General features: G+C 42.5%; 1 protein-coding gene across 5 annotated transcripts in view; it reads left to right on the forward strand.

The window, feature by feature from the left end:
• blnk (B cell linker) overlaps positions 1 to 19,193 on the forward strand; it is a 220,857-nt gene extending 201,664 nt beyond the window's left edge. For all 5 annotated transcript variants that reach the window (XM_078412878.1, XM_078412882.1, XM_078412880.1 and 2 more), the window contains 6 exons: positions 610 to 697; positions 837 to 874; positions 10,979 to 11,073; positions 15,786 to 15,869; positions 15,952 to 16,107; positions 18,359 to 19,193. In XM_078412878.1, the coding sequence (XP_078269004.1) occupies positions 610 to 697; positions 837 to 874; positions 10,979 to 11,073; positions 15,786 to 15,869; positions 15,952 to 16,107; positions 18,359 to 18,478 (581 nt within the window). In that variant the 3' untranslated portion in view covers positions 18,479 to 19,193. The remainder of the gene's footprint in view (positions 1 to 609; positions 698 to 836; positions 875 to 10,978; positions 11,074 to 15,785; positions 15,870 to 15,951; positions 16,108 to 18,358) is intronic.
• Positions 19,194 to 19,461: the final 268 nt, after the last annotated feature.

Consider the following 19,461-nt stretch of genomic DNA (forward strand, 5'->3'; position numbering starts at 1 on the left):
TACAGCGTTCCCCGGACCCAAGCACGATCCCGTACGGGACAAACCAATTTAGCCCAATATAGGGGATGTCCTGTCTAATACGGGACAGTTGGCAACCCTACTCCTCAGGTTCCTATTAAATCTTTCTCCTCTCATTTTAAACCTGTGTCCTCGAGAATTTAGGATCTAGAATTGTTTATGCACTAATCACTGGAACGTTAGCTTGTAGGTGGAGCAAGTGGTTAAATAGGCAAATTGCACACTGGCCATAATTACAGAGGAATTAGAGATTAGAAATAGGGAAGTATTGTTACAATTGTACAGGTTGATGGTGTGGTCACACCCAGAATATTGTGCACAAATTTGGTAGTGTGTTTCATCCAAGAAAAAAATTAAGCCCTGTTGAAATAGGATAATTAAGTTTGCGTGTTTTAAATCTTTAAGCAGCTAATTTCCTGATGATGTTTATTATTTGGCCATAGTTTTTCAGATAATCTATTCCCACTTTCATTGAGGTGTATTTTGGCTCTAATCATGGATGAATGAATGAATGAATGAATGAATGAATGAATGAATGAATACTTTATTCTCACATGTGACAATATTTCAATCTGTGATGATTTCCTTCAGGTGAAAGGCCCAAGGTTCCCGATAAACCTCGACCCACCAATCCAACAGTTGAAGTTCCTGCTTTGCCAGCTCCACGCATTGGTTCCAAGTATTACTCCACTTATTTACTACTCGTCAAAGATCTTTTTTTCTTAAACTTAGGGGAAATAAGAAATGGATTTTGTTTGTTATATTCTTCACTGCTATTGAAAAGATCATTGGCACTAATTTTCAGCTTCTGTTTTCAGACCACCGGTATTGAGATTACCGCCTAAAAACCATCCAAGTAAGTTTTCAAGTAAACCTTCACTCGACTAGTTAAACACAAACATACACTTAAAATATGAGGGGAGGAGGTTTCTCTGTGAAATTGATGATCATTTTAATGGAAAATAGTTCAATATTAACTATTCTAGTGGGTGGCAGGGTGGTACAGCGGTAGAGTTACTGCCTTACAGCGCCAGAGACCCGGGTTCGATCCTGACTACCGGTGCTTTTCTGTACGGAGTTTGTACGTTCTCCCCGTGACCTGCGAGGGTTTTCTCCGAGATTTTCGGTTTCCTCCCACACGCCGAAGACGTACAGGTTTGTAGGTTAATTGGTTTGGTGTAGAATGTAAAATTGTTCCTAGTGTGTGCAGGGTAGTGTTTATATGCGCGGATCGCTGGTCGGTGCCGACCCGGTGGGCCGAAGGGCCTGTTTCCATACTGTATCTCTAAACTAAACTAAACTAAAATGAACACTAATTGGGAAGCCTAACAGGAACCAAATATGTGGATTAAATTTTATAAATGAAAACAAAAACTATGAACAGATTGATAATGGTAAATGGTTCATCGTTTTCCATCCATTCAACATCAACCGATCTTCCGATCAAGCAAATAAACAAAAGGAGGTAATATTTCCATAACATTATTATCATCAATGATGGAAGAACCCAATTTATTGGAGCAAAGGGAAAGATTGAACAGTTTGCAGCATATCTTCAGGCAGATATGTCAAATGATTGATCCATCTCAGCCTCCTTCAAAGGTCCCCATCAAAGAGGTTTCCACACGGTTTACAAACCGCTCCAGAATTAGCCTTGCTTGCAGCCAAACTGATGTGACCGTACTTGCATCCACCTGAAAATGCAGAAGAATTTCTTTGCAAGGTATGACTCAGGACTACATGAGGGAATCTATCACTAGCCAGGATGAGAACAGCTCCAATAGCACCCAAGAAGCTCAGTACTATCTACGATTATTGACAGACAATCCACCCTCTTAAGCATTCAATCCCTCCACCACCAGCAAATGATGCCATCTGCAAATACTCCACAACTGCAGACAAGATTTCCAACTGCATCTCCCATTACCTGTGAATGAAACTATCTGACCACACAACTGGCTAATGGGGCCAATCCATACCTGTAAGTGCACCGTCGATCGTACACCAATCTACCTTGGAAACATTCATTGTTAATGGGTCAAGGACTGGAACTCCATTCAAACACCATTATTGTACCATATTCATCTCACGGACCACCGTGGTTTTAGTCAATGACTGAGCAACATCCTCGCAATGGCATTCAGGAATGGGCCATGCATTCTAGCATTGCAAGTGACATCGACATTAATGAGCAAGTAACTGAGAATCGTGCTGAGTGCAGATACTAAACACTGATTTGTATTTGACATAATCTTTCTGATTTTATCTCTATTACTGGACATTTTCCAGCCTTTACTTGATTTGCTTTCCAGCTGACAGATCATTTATGATATTATTTGGCATCTGAAATCTGAAAAGTTAGAAATAAGTGAAAGCCACAAGTTCTTAATTTTATTTTCGAAAGAAAATAGTGGACCATGTACTGAAATATTAGGGAAATAGAAGATGACACCAAAAGCTGGAGTAACTCAGCAGATCAGACAGCATCTCTGGAGAAGAGGAATAGGTGCCGTTTCAGGTCGAGACCCTTCTTCAGATGGAGAGTCGGGGGAAAGGGAAATGAGAGATATAGATGGTGTTGAGGAGAGATATAGAACAAATGAATGAAAGATATGCAAAAAAGTGAGGATGATGAAGGAAACAGACCATTGTTAGATATTTGTTAGGTGAGAACAAGTTACAATGAGATTCAACAAGATGACTTGACACCTGATACGACTTGGGTGGGGAAGGGTTGGAGAGAGGGGGGAATGCAGGGGTTACTTGAAGTTAGAAAAATCAATATTTATATTCACAGAGAAATAGTTCAGGTTTGGAGTGCAACTGCGGACTCATTGGTCAATAGAGGGAGCCAAAGTACCAAGAACTATCTGATTGGGGAAAGGAGAAATACCTGCCCTTGAAATTGTTTTAGACTTTAGAGACGGCGCAGAAACAGGCCCTTCAGCCCACTGAGACCACGTCGACCAGCAATCGACCCCAGTACACTAGGGACAATGTACAATTTATCGAAGCCCATTAACCTACAGACCTGTACATATTCAGAGTGTGGGTGGAAACTGAAAAGAGGAAGCAAAGAAATGAAATTAAAAGAAAAGTTAGCAAATTAAAGAGGCAACATGAACAAAATACCAGAAGATAAAGTAAAATAAAATCCCCAAATGATAATCCAAGACAGCAAGAGGACACTTAACGAAAAAGAAGGCCGTGTTCAGGAGTGAGGTGGTGACAAGACAATAGACAATAGGTGCAGGAGTAGGCCATTCGGCCCTTCGAGCCTGTGTGACCTGTGTGTGGAGGCAGAGGATGTGAGTTAATATTTTGTAGCTGCTTTTACTGAAGATAGGATTGATGCCCGATGGTAGATAAAGAGAACCGGTGTGAAGTATTGAATGGGATAACATTAGTAACAGAGGAAGTAACAAGTGGTATAGAAATTATCAAAGTGGAAAAATCACCAGACACAGATGAAACATGACCCAAGCCACTAAAAAAATCATAGGAGGAAATTACAGAGGTTCACAGTGTCATTTTGGAGTTTCCCATGCCTATAGGAATGGTGCAGAACTATTGAATATACAATGCAGGCAATTCTTTGTTTAAAAAGAGAGACAGAAATAAATCAAGCAAGTACAAACCAGTTTGTATAACTTTAGAGGTGGACAAATTCTTGAATCGAATGTGAGGTCAACCTGCATATGGAAAGGCAGAATAATCAAAGATAGTCAAGGTTAAGGGAAGGGAGACGCAAAAAACTGGAGTAACTCAGCAGGGCAGGCAGCTTCTCTGGAGAGAAGGAATGGGTGACGTTTCGGGTCCAGACCCTTCTTCAGAATGGAAGGGTATGGCCAATTGGCTTAATTGAATCTGAAGGTAAGGAGGAGAACTGATGAAGGCAATGAGTAGGAAAAAAAACTGCTGATGCTGGTTTAACTCGAAGGTAGACACAAAATGCTGGAGTAACTCAGCGGGACAGGCAGCATCTCGGGAGAGAAGGGATGGGTGACGTTTCGGGTCCAGTTACTCCAGCTTTTGTGTCTACCTTTGGCAATGATTTTGATTTCAGTTCATGGATTTCTTTCTTGGTACAGAGGAAACTGAGGGGAGACTTAAGTGGTGTGTGTAAAATTATGACGAGCTAAAATAGAATAAATAGAAAGTCTGCTTTCCTTAATTGAGGCGTCGGAAACCAAAGTCATATGTTATAAGCGGAAGGATTAGAGGTGAGATTGGGAACGATGTTTTTAACTGTGTGTTAGTGGGTCTGAATCTCACTGGCTGAAAGTGAATGGAGGCCTAAATTCCCACTGCTTATTTAAGTATTGCCTGAATGTGTATTCTTAGAGCTGTGACCTGCTCGAGGATTGGATTGGATTGGGACCAACCCTGTAATTTTTCTGTATCTGAGTTGCATAAACTGTACTAAAGGGGAATTTCAGCTACCTTAACACAGGCTGGGGCTGTGATGGGCAAGAAACTTTGAACTTCCCAGAACTTTCTGGAGCAAAACGTTTCTGAAAGAGGCACGGTTCCCCCTAAAGAGACATTTGGTTGCAGATGTTGTAAACTAAGGGAGAAAAGAGAGTCGAGAGTAAAGAGAGAGTCAAGAGTGTTTTATTATGAAATGTCCCAAAACGAAGCACTGAAATTCTTAGTTGCAGCAACAGAACATATATGTAACCATAGTACTCTGTAAATCATCATCATCGGCGGTCACTCGAAGCGAGTATGACTGTCCTCTCTTGTGAGGACGCCCGTGCGTGACTTTGTTTAACGTGGGGAGACTGGTGCACAGATGGCCCTTGACAGATCTGGGTCAGGATCCAGTGGCGTGGAGTCCAAGACGACCGGGGACCCTTTTCTGCTGCAGCCTTCATCCATCCGCCTTCCCAGCCGTTGTGACGCTCCACTAAAGTCAGCCATCATCCTCCGCCTGTTCCACCGTTGAGGTCTTGGTTGGATTGCTCTTTGTCAGGGACCTCCCCCTCGACCTTACCGCCATGGGTGACCCTACCAGGAGCGTAGCTCCAGACGGCATCGCTCTCAGGATCTCAGGACCACACAAGCTTCTCCACCACGACAAGGTGACAGTCCACGGAGCAGACTCTGTAAATACTACAATAAACAACAAAAAAGGTGTTTGATATATAAAAAACAAACTATAAAAGTGCAATGATAAAAACAGTAAAAACAATGTCCCGCAAGTCCCTGTAGTTCAGAGCTAAGTTGGAGGTTGTCGTGTCCAATAGCTGGATGGTTGTTGGGAAGAAGCTGCTGCTGAACCTGGAAGACAGTTCAGGCTCCTGGACCACAGTTTTCAGGCTCCTATAACGTCTTCCCGATGGCAGGAGTGAAGTGAGATCGCGGCCAGGGTGGTGTGGTCTGATAATGCTGGCTGCCATTTTGAGGCAGCAACGCCTGAAGATCTCTTTGATAGTGGGGAGATCAGTACCCATGATGCACTGGGCAGTGTCACCACTTCTTGCAATCTTCTTTGTTCCTGGGTGGTCAAGTTGCCGAACCAGGCCGTGATGCAACCAGTCAATGTGCTCTCTACTATACACCTGTAGACGTTCAAGGGAATCCTCTTTGACGTACTGAATCTCCTCAATCTTCTAAGGAAGTATTGATCATCTTTCTTCATGATTGCATCAGTGTGCTGGCCCCAGGACAATCAGTCAGTGGATTGATATCCCCCCGGCTATACTCTGACTCATCATCACCTGTAATCCATCCATGTTGGTGTGAGCAGGCATATCAGTGTTCTCCCTATCAAAGCATTGAGCACGCCTGGTGTGAAGCCTCGCTGTGGCTTGAGCTGCCCCTGGTTTCCTTGTAGAAAGCATTGGTATGCAAGCCCTGCCACAGTTGCCAAACATCCGTATCATCCTCCCGTTGAGAGCGATCGTCTCCTTTAATCTTTTTGATGGCCTCATCGAGGTCAAATGTGGACTTCTTGAGTGGATCTGTCTTGCCAGACTTGAATGGCCGAGACATGGACCTCAGAAGGTTGCGGACCTCCTGGTTCATCCAAGACTTCTGGCTGGGGAATACTCGGATGGTTTTCGTGGGAACAAACGTTTCTTTATGAAGTCGGTGGCAACTGTGGCGTATTCATTTAGGTCAGTTGCTGAGTCCATGCACATCGCCCAGTCTACTGACTTGACAGTCGCTGAGTCATTCCTCTGCCTGCCCTGACCAGCTCAGTGCAGGCCTCACCGCTGGGATTGCACTCTTCAGTCGCTGCCTTTACACAGAGAGAGGGAGCACAGCCAAAGTGTGGGCGAGGGACGGAGCGATGGGCATCTCTGATGGTGGCAGAGCAATGGTCGAGGGTGCTTGATCCTCTAGTGCTGCAGGACAGGTGCTGCTGGTAGTTGGGGAGCCATTTCTTCAGGCTGGCTTTGTTGAAGAACCTCACTATGATGGGAAAGGTGTCCACAGCGTTGGTTGACCACGGCGTGGAGCTCCTCCAGTGCTAGATGAACATCTGCCTGGGGAGGGACGTAGACCGCGGTTATGATGATGGTGGTGAAGAAGCGGCCATACTTCGCCACCACATGTTGAAATGGCAGAGATCAGGACCGCTGCATCTGAGCAACATGAAGACTCGACCAGGAGGCAGGTGTCACCGCCTCTCCCTTTCCCCGATGCCTGTGTTCAGTCCATGCAATGGATGGAGAAACCTTCAGGCTGGGGGGCCGAGTCCAGGGAGCTGGGGGTGAGCCATGTAGGGTTGCCAACTGTCCCGTATTAGCCGGGACATCCCGTATTTTGGGCTAAATTGGTTTATCCCGTATTAGGCCCATGGGGCGCTGTAGGCCCGGACACTGTAGGCCCGGGGGCCGCTGTAGGCCCGGGGGCCGCTGTAGGCCCGGACACTGTAGGCCCAGGGGCCACTGTAGGCCCGGACACTGTAGGCCTGGACACTGTAGGCCTGGACACTGTAGGCCCAGGGCCCACTGTAGGCCCGGACACTGTAGGCCCAGGGGCCACTGTAGGCCCGGACACTGTAGGCCCGGGGGCCGCTGTAGGCCCGGACAGTGTACGCTAATGGAGTGTGTTCGGGGAGCGGTGCCGAGTGCGTTCGCCTAACGGAAGTTGTGTAGCAACCGGCATCCCGGCCCGGGCGGCCGCCTTTGGTGGAGCGGGAGCACGTGGCCGCCGGCTGGGTGAGGTCACGTGGGTCGCGAGCGGTGACATCACCTTTCGTCCCTTATTTGGGAGTGAGACAGTTGGCGACCCTAGAGCCATGTCTCTGTGAATCAGATCACAGGCCATTCACTCATCTCCCTTTGATAAAGCAACCTTGCCCATAAGTCCTCAACTTTATTCTCTAGGGACTTTACATTGGCCAGCAGATTGGTAGGGAGAGGGAGTTGTAGTCCAGGTGCTTCAGTCTTACTAGCAAGCCCAACATTTCCAGACGCATTCCCTGGTGTTCCGTGGGACTGGACAGACTACAGTAGTGGTCCTCCATGATTATCTTCCCACAGGGAACTCCCTTACTATCAGCAGGTCCTTTGTATTCAGGACATCCCAATAGTACTCGTCCATTTAAATGGCCAGTTTCAGCACTGATTTGTCCAGTTTCTTACATCCAAAGTTCAGAGCTGCTATATTTGATTCTTTGCTGCTGCGCTGCTTGCAAAATGTCACCAACAAACTGCTGCGAGAACTTCGTAGTTCACACAGCACCTGTGGAGGCAAGGAGTTCAGAGACAGGTGGAACCAGTTCACCCCCGACCAGTTACATTCCTACTAGAGGGAATGATAGACCAACCAAGGTCATAGCTTCCTGGATGATGAACAAATTAAGCAATATTAATAATGTGTTAATGATACAAGTGACAACCAGACCAAGTAGAGAGAGATCAAAGGTGAGTAAAACAAAACAAAAAAGTAGAGGAGAATGGACATAGAAATAACATGAGGGAATCCAGAAGTCTTCCATTGGCATAAAGATCAAAAATGTGTAGTGAGCACAGGGAAAGAGCCATTTAGGACCAAATAAAGGAGGTATTTAGACAGATACAGAGATATTACATGAGTACTTAATGTCTCATTTCATCTAAAAATTATTTGTTATGGAAGTCACAGGTAAAGAGGAGGTTAAGGTACTCGATAGACTAAAAATTGTACGTACAAGATACTATAAATACTGGTTGTACATAAAGTAAATAAGTAATCCATTGTCAATACAATACACCCTAGATTCATATCATATCATATCATATATATACAGCCGGAAACAGGCCTTTTCGGCCCACCAAGTCCGTGCCGCCCAGCTATCCCCGCACATTAACACTATCCTACACCCACTAGGGACAATTTTTACATTTACCCAGCCAATTAACCTACAAACCTGTACGTCTTTGGAGTGTGGGAGGAAACCGAAGATCTCGGAGAAAACCCACGCAGGTCACGGGGAGAACGTACAAACTCCTTACAGTGCAGCACCCATAGTCAGGATCGAACCTGAGTCTCAGGCGCTGCATTCGCTGTAAAGCAGCAACTCTACCGCTGCGCTACCGTTGAGGGAAGTTACACTCTCAATCTTCCTATACTGCTTACTGCTTGGGTACTGGGGATGGTTTGAAGAATTCCAAATGTTAGATGGCTGTTTATAAAAGGATGCAAGTATGAACCCAGCATCTTAGGCTGGTCAGTCTTCTTTCCATGGTCAGGAAACCGCTGGAATCTGGAACAGTAGTCTGGAACCAAATGTTATTTGGGCAACCAAATGTTATTTGGGCAAACATGGTTTAATACAGGAAAGCAAATCATGCCTAACCAACTAGATTTACATTTGTACACTTGTACAGCAGGCAGTGAAGAAAGCCAATGGAATGTTGGCCTTCATAACAAGAGGAGTTGAGTTTAGGAGCAAAGAGGTCCTTCTGCAGTTGTACAGGGCCCTAGTGAGACCGCACCTGGAGTACTGTGTGCAGTTTTGGTCTCCAAATTTGAGGAAGGATATTCTTGCTATTGAATGCGTGCAGTGTAGGTTTACTAGGTTAATTCCCGGAATGGCGGGACTGTCATATGTTGAAAGACTGGAGCGACTAAGTTTGTATACACTGGAATTTAGAAGGATGAGAGGGGATCTTATCGAAAAGTATAAGATTATTAAGGGGTTGGACACGTTAGAGGCAGGAAACATGTTCCCAATGTTGGGGGAGTCCAGAACAAGGGGCCACAGTTTAAGAATAAGGGGTAGGCCATTTAGAACTGAGATGAGAAAAAACTTTTTCAGTCAGAGAGTTGTGAATCTGTGGAATTCTCTACCTCAGAAGGCAGTGGAGGCCACGCCTTCATCACCTCCCGTCTGGACTACTGCAACAGCCTCCTCTATGGCGCACCCTCAAAAATCATCAGTAAACTTCAATACATTCAAAACTCCGCTGCCCGTCTACTCACCCACACCCCGATCCGTGACCATATCACCCCCGTCCTTTACAAACTCCACTGGCTCCCCATCCCCCAGAGAATCCAGTACAAAATCCTCCTCATGACCTACAAAGCCCTCCATAACCTGGCCCCATCCTACCTGACCGACCTCCTCCACAGGCACACTCCCACCTGCACCCTCCGCTCTGCTGCTGCCAATCTCCTATCCCCCCACATCCGGACCAAACTCAGATCCTGGGGGGACAGGGCTTTCTCCATCGCTGCTCCCACCCTATGGAACTCACTACCTCAAACCGTCAGAGACTCCTCCACACTCACCACATTCAAAACATCACTGAAGTCTCACCTATTCAGTACTGCCTTCAACCACTGAAGGTCACCCCACCCTCTGTCTCCTTTCTCTGTTCGTTTACTTATTTATCTATTTATTCACTTCCCTATGTTCTCTAAATCCCTGTAAAGCGTCTTTGAGTATATGAAAAGCGCTATATAAATGTAATGTATTATTATTATTATTATTATTATTAATTCTCTGAGTGCATTCAAGAGAGAGCTAGATTGAGCTCTTAAGGATAGAGGAGTCAGGGGGTATGGGGAGAAGGCAGGAACGGGGTACTGATTGAGAATGATCAGCCATGATCACATTGAATGGCGGTGCTGGCTCGAAGGGCCGAATGGCCTCCTCCTGCACCTATTGTCTATTGTTGATAAGGTAGTGGAGATGATTGGAGGAACACAATTGACGTCGTTCCAGGACTTGCAGATCATTTTTGGTTCGATCCTGACTACGGGTACTGCACTGTAAGGAGTTTGTACGTTCTCCCCGTGACCTGCGTGGGTTTTCTCCGAGATCTTCGGTTTCCTCCCACACTCCAAAGACGTACAGGTATGTAGGTTAATTGGCTGGGTAAATGTAAAAATTGTCCCTAGTGGGTGTAGGATAGTGTTAATGTACAGGGATCACTGGGCGGCACGGACTTGGTGGGCCGAAAAGGCCTGTTTCCGGCTGTATATATATGATATGATATGATATGAAGTGCAGGAAATATGCTTATTATCAAAAATGAAAGCCCATGAATCAAAAATGGCCTTTATCAGCCTGGAAAATAGACGTAAACAGCTGTTTTTTGGGGCCACAGGAAGATAAGGCTTTGATATTGCCAAGGTAGAAAATTATAGACTTCATGAGGGCACAGAAGAACAAAAGCAAGGAATCTCTTTTAAAAAACACTGGTTCACCTGCGGTTGGACATCATGGTCAATTATGCGAAATGTAGCTTTGGAAGGCTAGGGAGGATGTAAAAATAATTTACAAAAAATGACTAAATGATTCTGTTAAATGAAAGAAGAAGGCTGGGAATGTCTCATCTGGAATGAATCCAAGCCCAGTTTTGCAAAATAGGATTTTACCAGAAAATGGCACATCGGTACAATAGAGATGATAATTGGGTAACATTGATTATGATTACTGATTATGGGAAATAATCCCATTACTTTCTAATTATGATTGCTTTACTTTCTAATTACTTTCTAATTATGATTGCTTTAGATATTCCAGAAATTCCTCCCAGACACACTGACATCCCGGCACGATTTTACCCAGCGCATCCTCCCAGCCCCAGTTCTCATTCAAGTTTGGAACAGGTAAAACCTTCCATAAGCCAATGCATCTTATCCTTTTCATAAACTACAGGAACAAAAGAAAGGATATTTAGATTTGTTGGTCAAATCTACACAACTTTGATTTCCATTCAGCCCACCGCAACTGAGTGTTTCATGACACTTGTTCTTAGATTTGTTTCTGCAAGTGTAATGCTTGCCCGCTCTCGACCAACGAACCATGAAATCCTTCCTACAGATAACATTCCACTCATTATAAGATTATGTGCAGTTCACCTCTTTGTCTTTATTTCATGATTTCCATTCCCATCACAAATGATCCTCAGATGAAATAAGATTGTGATAGTGATATCTCTGACTCAGAGCTGAGTGTCAGATCTTGTATCCAACTATATCAGTACAGTTGCTAAAATTCACAGCAAAATACTACCGTGCTCCACAATTTGAGATTTGTAATAGAAAAAAATTCACATGTGGTTAAAGTGCACAATGTCAGATTTTATTAAAGGGTATTTTTATACCTTTTTTTTCACCATGTAGAAATTACAGCTGTGTTTATACATAGTCCCCCCATTTCAGGGCACCATAATGTTTGGGACACATGGCTTCACAGGTGTTTGTAATTGCTCAGGTGTGCTTAATTGCCTCCTTAATGCAGGTGTAAGAGAGCTCAGCACCTAGTCTTTCATCCAGTCTTTCCATCACCTTTGGAAACTTTTATTGCTGTTTATCAACATGAGGACCAAGGTTGTGCCAATGAAAGTCAAAGAAGCCACAATGAGACTGAGAAACAAGAATAAAACTGTTGGAGACATCAGCCAAACCTTAGGCGTACCAAAATCAACTGTTTGGAACATCATTAAGAAGAAAGAGAGCACTGGTGAGCTTACTAATCGCAAAGGGACTGGCAGGCCAAGGAAGACCTCCCCAGGTGATGACAGAAGAATTCTCTCTATAATAAAGAAAAATCCCCAAACACCTGTCCGACAGATCAGAAACACACTTCAGTAGTCAGGTGTGGATTTGTCAATGACCACTGTCCGCAGAAGACTTCATGAACAGAAATATAGAGGCTACACTGCAAGATGCAAACCACTGATTAGCCGTAAAAATAGGATGGCCAGGTTACAGTTTGCCAAGAAGGACTTAAAAGAGCAACCACAGTTCTGGAAAAAGATCTTGTGGACAGATGAGACGAAGATTAACTTAAATCAGAGTGATGGCAAGAGCAAAGTATGGAGGAGAGGAGGAACTGCCCAAGATCCAAAGCATACCACCTCATCTGTGAAACATGGTGGTGGGGGTGTTATGGCCTGGGCATGTATGGCTGCTGAAGGTACTGGCTCACATATCTTCATTGATGATACAACTGCTGATGGTAGTAGCATAATGAATTCTGAGTGTATAGACACATCAAATCTGCTCAAGTTCAAACAAATGCCTCAAAACTCATTGGCCGGTGGTTCATTCTACAGCAAGACAATGATCCCAAACATACTGCTAAAGCAACAAAGGAGTTTTTCAATGCTAACAAATGGTCAATTTTTGAGTGGCCAAGTCAATCGCCTGATCTGAACCCAATTGAGCATGCCTTTTATATGCTGAAGAGAAAACTGAAGGGGAATTGCCCCCAAAACAAGCATAAGCTAAAGATGGCTGCAATACAGGCCTGGCAGAGCATCACCAGAGAAGACACCCAGCAATTGGTGATGTTTATGAATCGCAGACCAGGGAGTCATTGCATGCAAAGGATATGCAACAAAATACTAAACATGACTACTTTCATTTCCATGACATTGCTGTGTCCCAAACATTATGGTGCCCTGAAATGGGGGGGGGCACTATGTATAAACACTGCTGTGATTTCTGCATGGTGAAACCAAAATGTATAAAAATACCCTTTTTTTAAAATCTGATAATGTGCACTTTAACCACATGTAATTTTTTTTCTATTACAAATCTCAAATTGTGGAGTACAGAGGCAAATAAATAAATGATGGGTCTTTGTCCCAAACATTATGGAGGCCACTATATCCCTAGCATTCCACTATGGAAACCTTCATGAATTTGCCTTTATCATCTCAAATCTCTGTCCCCTGTACTCCAAAACTACAATTTGCTCAAAATCCCACCACATCCTTTGGGTCTTACTAAACTTGATTGAGTTTCTTGAGGAGATAACAAAGGAGACTGAGGAAGGTAAGGTGATGGATGTTGTGTACATGGATTTCAGCAAGGCTTTTGATAAGGTCCTTCATGGTAGGTTTGTCCAGAAGGTTGTGGTGGAAGGTCTGAGACCAGTGGAGTTTCACAGGGATCTGTGCTGCGACCTCTGCTGTTTGTGATGTATATAAATGACCTTGATGTAAATGTGGGTGGGTTGGGAGAAAGTTTGCTGACAACACTGAAATTGGTGGAGTTGCAGACAACGAGGAAGGCAGTTAGAGGATATAAAGGAATGTAGATTAGCTGCAGAAATGGGTAGAGAAATAGCAGATGGAGTTTAACCCGAGCAAGTGGTAAGTGATGAACTTTGGGAGTTTGTAAGGGAAAAGTACACATTTAATGGCAAGACTCTTAATAGCATTAATATGCAGAGGGAATTTGGAGTTCAGTTCATAGCTCACTGAAGGTGGCAGCACAAGTAGATAAGGTGGTAAAGAAGGTGTGTAAGATGGAACTGCAGATGCTGGCTTATATTCAGTACAGGTAGCCTCACCTTTACAGCCGATCAGGTAACAGAAATTCATCCTTGCAGAGTTCACAAATCACCAAAATACTTGAAATAAGGAATAGAATTAGCTCTAGTCAAATTTATGTGGAGGTGGTGGGGTAAATATAACATTTTCAACTTGTGTTTCTTGATGCATATGCAGTTGATGTAGCTTTGTGTTATGGAAAATGGTGATACAGACAGTTTTCTAGGAAAGCAATCCCCCTGCCCCCTCCCCCCCCCTCCCCATTCTCTCCCCACCCATGATGTTCAGTGAGTAATTTAGAAACCTAACATAATGATATGATCTATTTCTCTGAGAGATAAATGCTGAAGTGTGGAGGTTATGAAAAGGTTCAACAAGCCAACTTGTATCACTGGAGATTAGAAAAGTGAGCATGACTTGAGTGGTGTTTTCTGGTGAATGTGGGGAGGATGATTCTTGTGGAAGAACCTAGAACTGAGGGTCACTTTAAAAAAAAAAAAGATTCACCAAATTAAGATGAAGATGATACTTTGTTTTCACTCAGAGGATCACGAACCTTTGGAATTCTCAGCCTAAATGGAAGATGGAAGCAAAGTCGGTGAACTGTTATTTAGGGCAGAGATAGATACTTAATAATTTCGGGAATGAAAGGTTACCATGGGTAGATAGGTGTGCACAGTGGATATTACACTACAATTAGCCTTGGCCTTGTTAATAACAGGCCAAGCATGAGAACCTCAGTGACTTACTCTTGCCCCTGTTATTTTTTTTATTTTATTTTTTTCCAGTACATTATTTACAAAATAATTGCACCTGTAAGTTATTTAGCAGGTGTACAAAATAGCACATTAAGAACAACAATACAATACAACAAAACGTAGAACAAAACTACAACAAAGAAAAAAAAGACAGCAGCAAAACCCCCCCCAAAAAAAATATATATCTAAACATAGCACAAAAAGTAAGGAAATTTGTGTTTGGTAGATTATTTCTTTGTTGTAACAATGCTTCTTGGCAATAAATCTTATACCGTTGGAAAGCCTGTTTATTTCCCTTTTAAATGGTGCCACATTTGTAAGGAACATGCATTTGTGGGATGAGTAGCAGAGCTGAGTATATGGGTTGCGCCCATGAAAAATTTGCCAAATCTCTGCCAATGCCAAACAGCTTATTCTGCCATTGACTCTTGTTCGGTGTTGTTTGGTGGATTGGATGATTGAAGTCTGAAGAAACAAGACATATTGGCAATTTAACAATTTATTCATTTAATAAACAGGAGCCACAGTAGCGTGTGGAAGAACCATACACAGCCATAACAGCCTGGCACCTCCTCCTCATGCTGGTCACCAGCCTGGTCACACACTGTTGTGGGATGGCATCCCATTCTTGTCAGCACCTGGGGGTACCAGAAGCTCAAAACAAGAGTCAATAGCAACAGCAGAATAAGCTGTTTGGCATTGGCAGAGAAGATTTGGCAAATTTTTCATGGGCGCAACCCATATACTCAGCTCTGCTGCTCATCCCACAAATGCATGTTCCTTACAAATGTGGCACCATTTAAAAGGGAAATAAACAGGCTTTCCAACGGTATAAGATTTATTGCCAAGAAGCATTGTTACAACAAAGAAATAATCTACCAAACACGAATTTCCTTACTTTTTGTGCTATGTTGATACAAATGTTTACACGTCAACCAGATCAGACAGTACAGTCCTCCTTAACATCCAAGACGCCATGTATACACGCTCTAGGCCTTTTACACCACCACTGACAGAATGTGTCATGTCCTCATTTCCATTCAATGAGGATTGAATCCTGCCCCTATTTGGAATGCTTGCATATGTACTTTCTGCAAAATGTCTTGGCATTTTTTTAAGTAAAATCAGTTGTACACAGAGAAGACATCATATTAAGTATTCATTTTACTGCATGTGATAGTTAAGCTGAAAATGGTTAGGAAAATTATCTGCAATTCTTTGACGTCATTGAACAATATTAGAAACATTTGGTATTCATCCACTTTTTATTGACTTCAAGGATCCCAGTGTGCATGGAAAACCCTGGTTTACTAATCAGTGTGACCGAAAAATGGCAGAGGAGGCATTGCAGAAATTCAATAAGGTACAAGAGTTAATTTCTCTTAGCGTTTTTGCATGTGACTTCAATTTGTTTTTGTAGCTAAACGCACTTTTTGTACAAATAGGATGGATCATATCTTATAAGAAAAAGCTCTGGACAGGACATATGGCACCCTTATACATTAGTAGTATTATATAAAAACAAGGTCTACAATATCCCAGTGCGCTACATTGAAATAACGCAAGAGTATGCATTGGGGAAAGTAAAGACTGGTGAAGAGGTAAGTAATTTTTCCTTCATGCATCTCAACGCCCAAGGATAATTAGTGTGTTCTTAATTATTTTACATGTAGCAAAGATCAGTTTCAAATCAATAACCACATCAGAAATTTAATGTGACTTGGTTAAAAAACTGCCTTGCATTTTCTAGGCAGTATTTTCGTGTGCGTGTCATATTTATTCACAATTTTCTATTTTAGGATATTATCTCCTGTTGTTAAAGTGACTCAAGTGAAAACCGCAGGGTAAAATTCAAATAGGATGGGATTAGCAGCAGATCGTCATATGTCTTTTTAGGCAGTACACTACTTCTCTGCAGTTCAGTATTAACTATGGATTATAAATCACCTTCTCCCTTATAATAAAAAACATTGTTTGTGTGCTATCCAGACACACTATGCATCAGTACAATCAAGCCATAAACAAGTGCAGCAGAAAAATACCAGAGATTAGAATATAGTCTCTACTTCCTTAGTAGGCTTAGGAATTTCAGTTTGTCCCCAACAAACTTCACCGACTCTACAGGTGCACTGTAGACAGCATTTTATCGGGATGCATCACAGCCTAGTTTGGGAACAGCTCTATCCAAGACCGCAAGAAATTGCAGAGAATTGTGACGTACATCACACTAACCAGCCTCCATTCCATTGACTCCATCTACACTTCACGCTTCTTGGCAAGGCTGCCAGCATAATTAAGGACCAGTCTCATCCCGGTCACTCTCTCTTCTCCCCTGAGTCCTCTAAGCTAGCATTGAAAGAGTAGAAACGTCCTCCAATTTAGTACCAAGATGATGAAGGCCACTTCAATAATAACACACATCTATTTCCTGTTTATCGACATTCCCTCCTGACAACTGTCTGACTGCAAACCTCATAGTTCACAACCTCATGCTGAGCCCTGGGCATTCCCACACCCTGGTGTTTCCAGCTCCATCACTAGACTCTGCTGCAATGACAGCCGGTCTGGTGCAGAAACCATTATCCACATCTCTCAAACGCAGTCTGACAAAGTATTCCAAGCTGGCTATTCGTGCTGTTCCCTTCATAAACTAAAGTTAATCCTGAAATCCACTCCATTTCTTAAAGCTGCATCAATCGGTGTTCATGTTTAACTTTGTGCTTCAGATCCTACATTAGTATCCGGCTAAGCATTGCTTCAGTCTTATAATTCACATTCTTACTTTAAAAGCCTCTTAATACTTACTATATGTCTGATTCTATAAAAAAACACTGGGACATCAATGTCCTTCTAACGTATAAAATTATAAAAGGACTGGACAAGCTAGATGCAGGAAAAATGTTCCCAATGTTGGGGGAGTCCAGAACCAGGGGCCACAGTCCAAGAATAAAGGGGAGGCCATTTAAAACTGAGGTGAGAAGAAACTTTTTCACCCAGAGAGTTGTGAATTTGTGGAATTCTCTGCCACAGACGGCAGTGTAGGTAGTGAATTTAAAAGGGAGTTAGAGCTCTAGGGGCTAGCAGAATCAAGGGATATGGGGAGAATGCAGGCACAGGTTACTGATTGTGGACGATCAGCCATGATCACAATGAATGGTGGTGCTGACTTGAAGGGCCAAATGGCCTCCTCCTGCACCTATTTTCCATGTTTCTATGTTTAACTCTGGCTTCCTGAACATCCACAAATTTAATCATTCCATTAACGGCATCTAGGTGTTCTGCTGCCAAGTCCCACAGCTCCATAAATCCCTTCCTAGACATCTTGGCATTCAGCCCCCATTTCCTTGCTCGAGCATCCTTTGGATACAACTGATCAAGACTTTGGTCAACTACCTTAATATCTTGTGGCCTGCTTTTTAACTCATTGATAAAGGGGAAATATATTTTAAACAGAAAGAACTCCCTTATTGATTGTAACAAATATATTTCATGCTGGATATTGGAACTTAAACTCCTAATTTCGTACAGAATTGAGCCATGTGTTATATTGTGAGATTTGAGAAATGAAAGGGATATATTTGATGACCCAATGGTATACTCCCGTATTGGCTTCCATTCTTGGAATCCCTAGTTCCTTAGGCTCCCAAACTCCTTCCCTTCTGAAGAATATTATTAAAATTGTCGTTGTTATTCCCTTCTAATTTCAGCTCACTACGTTTTATTTTTACAAAGGAAAACATGTCATGTAGAACCTTTGGGGCATTTTGCATGCTGAAATGTTGATTATTTATGTCATAGATCCACATAACAAGTATAATAATGGGCTAACAATGTTTGTTTCCATTCAATTAGCGGTTTTCCAGTATTGCCGATATTATTGAAAACCATCAGAAGATTCCCTTGGTCCTCATTGACAGTCAAAATCATACCAAAGATTCGACCAAACTGAAACATCCAGTCAAGGACTTGTGAAATGTGTTTACTGAGCAGTATTTATATCATTTCCATTTCATATCATATTTTCAAATAATACAAATTATTTGAATAAAATTAGATGTCTAAATTCCTTTCAGAGATGAATTTTGTCACGGTTATTGTGTTTGTTGGTCATAATTCATGAACCGTTGGAACCATTTTATCATTTAACCTATTTATTTGGACCTCAAAGGAATTTATTTTCGACTCAATAAATCACATTATTGAAGCTATTGCACAGAATAAAATATCTACCACACAGAGGACAAAATAAAATCATTTTTCAACTATTACTAAAAACGTTCTATTTATACTGTTGAACAATGGTAATATTTTTTTTAAATGAGTGTGTTAGTTGCCAAAATTTGATACTGTCCTCAATCATATTCCTAATGCTATGAATAGTTTATTATGGTGTTAAGAATATTTGAAATGAAATTATTATTAATGCAGAATGAAAAGCTAAAGGAAAATCGATTCTGCGGTATAGCACTGTAGAGCTGGCATTTCATCTGTGCTTCAGAAGCTGTCTGGTCTGATGAGATAAAATTCATATGCCTGTTGTAAGTGTTGTTCGTGGAACGACACTGAGTAGACCAATTCCAATTCTTGATCATAGACCAACAGCACTAAACATATTTTGGCTGGCGTTAATGTTATCACCTGGCGCAATGCCTGATGTTGTGAATAAAGCAAAATATGACGCCATTATCATGGGTAATGCTGTTAAGCTTCGTTTTTTAAGACATTTAATAAGCTCTACACATTACGACTTCCTGGGAGGTTACACGGGTCATCTGCTACAATCCTCATTCATGCCTAAGGCAAGGTTATAGTTGGACAATATTATGGAGCAGGAGGAAACCTTGGGTCCGAAGCTCATCGATGTCAAGTACAGTATTATTTTTGCAGATAATCTGGTTTATCCTTTTGTGGTGGGGTCTGAAAATGACATTTAGTGGATAAAGATTCTCACCTTA

This window comes from Rhinoraja longicauda, chromosome 16 (assembly GCF_053455715.1).
Source record: "Rhinoraja longicauda isolate Sanriku21f chromosome 16, sRhiLon1.1, whole genome shotgun sequence".
NCBI lineage: Eukaryota > Metazoa > Chordata > Chondrichthyes > Rajiformes > Arhynchobatidae > Rhinoraja > Rhinoraja longicauda.